This window comes from Parus major, chromosome Z (genome assembly GCF_001522545.3).
Source record: "Parus major isolate Abel chromosome Z, Parus_major1.1, whole genome shotgun sequence".
Taxonomy (NCBI): Eukaryota; Metazoa; Chordata; class Aves; order Passeriformes; family Paridae; genus Parus; species Parus major.
The window spans coordinates 63969376-63975807 of NC_031799.1; the positions used below are offsets into that span (position 1 = coordinate 63969376).

The window sequence follows — 6432 nt, forward strand, 5'->3', positions numbered from 1 at the left end:
AGGAATCTAAAACATCTGTGCCAAATTTTTGGCAAGAAAAATTTGATGTTTTATCACTCATCCCGCAGAATATTCTGATGCTTGTGTCTGGCATTCATTGATCATGTTCTGGTACAATGCATACAAAGATATGTTTATTCAAGGCTGCTCCCTTGTCAGCATTTGAACACCTTTTTTATTTATGGTCATGTTACATGTTTAACTCTCAATTTGGTATTTTTTTTCAGGGTTTGAAAAACCAGGCCCGGGTTAAACTGAACATAGTTAGATGTCCTCCAGTAACCACAGTCTTGATCAGAAGACCAGACCTCAGATATCAGCTGGGCTTCAGTGTGCAGAATGGGATTGTAAGTAGCTTCCACCATTTCTGATCAAGCTTTAACATGAAACTTCCTCTCCATTTGTGGGTAAGTTTCAGTCTGAGAAGAGGGAAGCCGCTGTTTTCTCCCTTTCAGCAAGCAGGATTTTGCACTTGTGAAGTCTGAGATATAAAAGTTGTGTTAATAAGAGTTATTTTTTGTCTTTGACTCTACTTAATTCACAACTTTACAGTCAGCCAGAGGAATAAAATAGTTGTTTCAGCTTAAAAAAACAAAAATGTGTGGAAGAGTCTGCTTTCAGCATGCATCATACATGTCTTTAACTAAGCCATTGTATAATGCAATAATAGTATGAAAGAAAAAGCCTGTTCTTGATCCTTTTTGTTGTATGGCATCTGTCTAATGAACATCATTAAATTGAGGTCCTTCATACACTCATAAATTTCCAAACGACATGTCCAAAGACATGTAATGTACAACACAAACAGCCTTTTCTGACAGTTTGTTCTGCTCTTGGAAGAGAATATCCATTAACTACTTGTCACGAACAAATTTTGCTTTTGAGTCAGCAATGGTTGCATCTTAGAATTCGTTGTTGCAAGTCTGTTTTTAAATGTTGATTCATAGCTTTCAGGCAAAAAATGGATAATCAAGTCTCTGTTCCTTATCCAGCCCATGATAAATTTGTTCTCTTCCTTCCAGATCTGTAGCCTTATGAGAGGAGGTATAGCAGAGCGAGGAGGTGTGCGTGTTGGCCATCGGATCATTGAGATCAATGGGCAGAGCGTTGTAGCAACACCCCATGAGAAAATTGTTCACATCCTCTCAAATGCTGTTGGTGAGGTAAGAGCCAGCAGTGTGTCTAGGCAGTATAGCACAGGTCCTTACTGTTACCAGTAGCAACCACTGGAAACCAGTAACAAGCAGTGTCCTTCAAAGGGATCAGCACTCTGTCTGTCATGTCTTCATCAGTGACATAGTGGAATTGGGCTGTAGTCTCAGCAAGTTTGAAGGTCCCACCAAGATCAGCGGTGCTTAAGGAATGGGGTGCCATTAGAGGGACCTGAACTAGGCTAGAGAAGTGGCCAGTGTAACCCTTGTGAAGTTCAGCAAGGCCAAGTGCAAGGTCCTGCATCTGGGTCTGGCCAATCTCCAACATCAATAGAGACTGAGGCTGAAAAAATTGAGAACAGCCTTGAAGAGAGGAACTTGGTGGAAGGAAAGTGGAAAAGGAGCCAGGAATGGGCACTTGCAGCCCAAAAAGCCATCTGTATCCTGGGCTGCATCAAAAACAGTGAGGCCAGCAGGGAGGTGATTTTCCCTCTGTATTCTGCACTTGTGAGACCCTGCCTGGAGTACTGTGTGCAATTCGGGGGCTCTCAGCATAAACAAGGCATGTACCTGTTTGAGCAGATAAATATGAAGGCCATGAAAAGAGTCAGAAGGCTGGAGCACCTCTCCTGTGAGAAGAGGCTGAGAGAAGTTTGGTTGTTTAGCCTGAAGAAGAGAAGGCTCCAGGGAGACCTGACCGTAGCTTTTCTATGTATAAAGGGGCTTTCTAAGAAAAATGGAGAGAGGCTTTTACCAGCGTCTCCAGTGCCAGGCAGTGGTTTTAAACTGAAAGAGGGTAGATTTAGATTTGGCATAGGAAGAAATCCTTCACTGTAAGGTTGATGAGCCACTGGAACAGGTTGCCCAGAGAAGCTGTGGATTCCTCATCCCTGGAAGTGTTCAAGGCCAAGTTGGATGGGGCTCTAAGCAATCAGTTCCAGTGAAAAACGTTGATACCAGCAGTTTGGATTAGATGATCTTGAAAGGTCCCTTCAAATTCAGACTGTTCCATAATTCTGTGGTTCTACCTCTGTTGGCCTGTTGCTAATCAAATCCAAAAAGCTGAAGTGAGAGCAAGACTGCGCACCATTTCTTTCCTTATTTGCCCCATAGTTCTATGCTTTAGAAGAACCGTACCTTCAAAATATTAAGTGTCCACAATTTTAGATGGTTCATCAAAACATATTGTTTCATAAAATCATCACCTGCAATACTTTAATAAGGTTATGAAAACTCTCAAGTGTTACCTTTTTTTCTGCCTTGTATGACTTTATCTGGGTCCTTCATGTGAGGTGTGCATGTTTAGGAGCATTGATTAACTTGGCTTATTTCCTCTAGATCCATATGAAGACTATGCCAGCTGCCATGTACAGACTGTTGACTGCACAAGAGCAACCAGTTTACATCTGAAGCTGACACCTCACCACCACAGTGTGCATGGAAGATGTTTTTCCTCATTAGTGCTTGTCTCTCTAGTGCTGCATTTCTGTGTCTGCAAAGACATTTCTTCCTCTCTCCCCACTTCACAGACACAAATACACTGTTGCTCTCTCCATCCCTCTTTCCTCTTCTTCTCATCATTTTCCTGCATTTTGGTGAGGGCCAAAATGTATCTATGGAACTATTTTGGTTGCATATTTTTACAAGTGAAACTTCATACAGCTCCACATAAAAAACAGGAAAATAACAGCAGCATAATTTACAGCAGTATTCACAGATGGCTGTATTTCATGCTACATAATCAGTTTTATTTCTGTGGCTATAATTTTACAAACCAAGTAAATTAAATGTTGCTGAATGAAAGTTGGCTTTACCAAACAGATAGAAGTATAGCGTACAAAGTGTTCTCTTGGATATCCTGCCTGTGACTTTGCTTTTTTTTCCCCATTTTCCCACAGGCACCAAGCTCAGTACTAAAGGTTTGTGTCTGTGGGGAAAGTAGAATACCAAAAGGATTGTTTTGCCCTCAGGAAAAATTGCCTGCTTATGAACACTCAGTAAATGCTGCTGTTGTAAAATGAATTGTCCAAATACATACCTTTTAATTCCCCCCGTCATCACTTCTTCCTGATAGTAGGACTCCAAAAGATACTCCATAAGTTCCTGAAACATTTTATTCTTGCGTTACTTACACTAAGAAATTTGGGAGGCATTTTTTACAGCTGCCTCCCCTTCTCTGCCCCCAGGTTTCTATCTCCTAGTTTTCGTCTGCTTTGTCTTTTATAGTCCCTTCCTGATTTTAGAGTTTAAAGAAGTGGGGGGGGAGGATCTTTAAATATCCACAAGAAAAATAGTGAGGGGATCTGCTGAATAGCTACACTTTTTCTAGGCTCTTAATTCCAATTTTGGTGCACATAGCCATGTGTGCCAGTGTATATAGACATTTTTAAAATTGTGCTTCCTATTTATGAAGTTTGAATATAAGAGATCTGCAGACTATTCTAAGTAATTTTGTTCTCTGAGCCAGTTTTAACATATATTTTTGTCCAAAGACCTGTCTAATTTTATTGACTTCCTGTTTAGTTCATGATATAGGTAACAGTGGAAAGGATGAGGCAGGAATAAACTTATTTATTTTGTTATATAATTTAGCTTGTGATTTTTTTCCCATATGTATGGCACTTAAAAGAGATATGTGTGTACTATATGCACTTGTATGAAGATGATTAACTGTAGAGATGTATGAAACCTTGTATTTGATTAGCCTCTAAGTTGCATGCTAGAGACAAAAGGGGAGGAGGGGGCTGGGTTGGGTTATTTGGGTTTTTTAAGAGGGTTCAAAATAAAAAAGAAGCAGTGTCTTTTCTTCCTAGTGAGAGAATTCTACATTCTCTGTAGTTACTTTTTTTCAGGACTGTATACTGGTGTTTATACTGAAGTTGAACCATGCGTTTAGTCCAGGCTAGTATGTTGATTTCTTTTAAAGAAACAGTTTGTGCTGTGTTTTGCTGTGATGGAGAGGTGCAGTGAGATGAAAACAAGAGCAGACAAGCCACACGCCACTTCTGCTTTGCAAATGCGGTGTTGTTCATAGTCACTTGTTTCTCACTTGTTGTGACGTGAGCTGTGCAATGTAAGCGTTGCTTGCAGTCCAGTGATGATCCTAGACATTGCTATGGGGATTCATAGAAGTGGGTGTGTGCATGTGCACTTGTTGCAAACACTGCTGAGAACCACTGAGCACTCTTGTCAGGAGTCCATTTTTTGGCTTTCTAAAATCATGGATAATCATAGCCTGATCAGAGTTAGAGGATAAACTGTATTTCTGTGGGAAGCAGATATTTAAGAGACATAATGAAGTGGTGCATAAACTGTTGTAGTAAGGGGATACGTTTTAATGTTGAGATAAATGTACGATGACTTGATTTTACTGCATTTCTTGTTGTTATATAATTTAATCCAAGGCTTCAGAATTGCACAAGAGAATGGTATTAGTATTCCAGGTTAGTACTTAACTCTGCTGCCTCACTGATGCAACAAGATAATTAATAGCTTGTGAGTATATTGTTTAACTGTAGACATCTGGTTTATGGTAATTTGAACCTTTTTTCTAGAACTTTCCATATATATAGTAATAAATGTAAATACGGTATATAACCATGTACAATTTAGAAGATTATATACAGTGCAGCCTTTCCATACATTGCCTAAGAAAACTTACTGAACTCCTGAAGACACAGTTATCATGCTTCTGGTTCCTGCTATGTGTATGCCCTCCACTTCATTTGTTTCTGTGGTTCTGTCTAGCCCATGCGGTGAAGGTCACTTCACTGGGAAATGGTGAAGATCTGAACATGCAAATGTATTTAGAGAAGAAACAACTGTTTCTTCGGAAATCTTGCAGCCCAGAGTTTGTGAAGTTACTGTTCATCCTAAATAGGTGCTTAACATTAAGCAAATGAATGCTTGCAGGACCAGAACCTAGCAAAAAAAATCTCATTTTTTCAATTACAGCATGTGCATAAGATTTCTAAACTGAGAGGTCCATAGTGTGTGCACACTTCTGAGAACAGTCTTATAAACAATCCCATTTTACTCTGTAAACAGAGTTTCAAGAAAATGGAACTCTAAAGGGAAAGCTGGCTGTTCTCTAGACTGTTGCAGCAGTTTGATAGATCAGATATGGGGATTTTTAACAGATGCAAAGGAACATTCCTTCAAAGGTTTACATTCCTTCTTCAGTGACAGACCTGAATACTTTTTCTTTCATCCTTGCTGCTTCATACAGTCTAATTAACTCTTCAGTGTTTACATTAAGGATGAAACATCCCTTGTAATTTTTATTTTTGAGAAGTTTCATGTTTGTTTTGAATCTTGTTTGTCTCAGTTTGGATTTCCAAGTTTGCTAGCTTTCCTTCTTTTCTAAAAGAAATGTATTTCTCAAGACAGTAACATGGTTGAGATCTCTTGTATATATTTAGTGCAGTATCTAGACTATGTACTATTGTTCTGTAAAGAGGATGAATAGAAATTATTATAAAGCGTTGGGAAAAGCATAGTAATGTATTTGTAACAATATTGTTCTTTGTAAACATTTAATGATCTCTATATATAAATATAAATATATATATAAATATATGTGAGACTGGAATGTTGATATTGCACATCTACTGAATGTAATTTCTCTGATGTGTTCTGCCACAGGTCTCTGACCTCTCTAATGAAGCTGTGCTGATTTGATTTGGGGAGAGACAGAGGGGAGAAGAGTGGGCTTTTTGCTTTGGATGGAACAGGGTAGGGGGTTTCTGGCCAGTTACTTTGTTGTGATGTATTTACTGTGCTACATTCCTTTATTTAACAGAGCGCTAATGTCTGTAAGATTTGCAACAATAAACTACAAAACAAAAATACCTCAGACAAGGCTGAGAATTTGCTCATACTGACCTAGAGGCTGACTTGCCAATACTGAATGCATACATAATTGGAAGGTGTCTGAACTTTTATGCCACTTAGTCTGGAGTGGTTCTGTCTGTGGTTCTGCAGGTGTGAAGCAATGGTGTTACCTTTATTTTTAAAACAACAGTCTTTTCAGGCAATATGACACAAGTGCTCCTAAACAAAGCTGATTCCTAATCTAAGGTGGCATCCCAGTTTTTACTGTGTGAAATGCCACTGTGGTTGTGACAGAAATACTATTTCATTGACCGAGTAACTTTAAATAGGAATTTTTCATGAATGGGGCTTTGATAAAAATTCTTCACGCTTAATTTCCGAAGTCACTGTTTTCCTTCGAATGTCATCAGCATCGTTTATTTTTAAAGATCTAACACCACTTGAATAA

General features: G+C 38.9%; 1 protein-coding gene across 3 annotated transcripts in view; it reads left to right on the forward strand.

Moving 5' to 3' along the window:
* Positions 1 to 6006, forward strand: part of APBA1 (amyloid beta precursor protein binding family A member 1) — an 88526-nt gene extending 82520 nt beyond the window's left edge. For all 3 annotated transcript variants that reach the window (XM_015653446.3, XM_015653448.3, XM_015653447.2), the window contains 3 exons: positions 228 to 347; positions 1023 to 1163; positions 2490 to 6006. In XM_015653446.3, the coding sequence (XP_015508932.1) occupies positions 228 to 347; positions 1023 to 1163; positions 2490 to 2561 (333 nt within the window). In that variant the 3' untranslated portion in view covers positions 2562 to 6006. The remainder of the gene's footprint in view (positions 1 to 227; positions 348 to 1022; positions 1164 to 2489) is intronic.
* Positions 6007 to 6432: the final 426 nt, after the last annotated feature.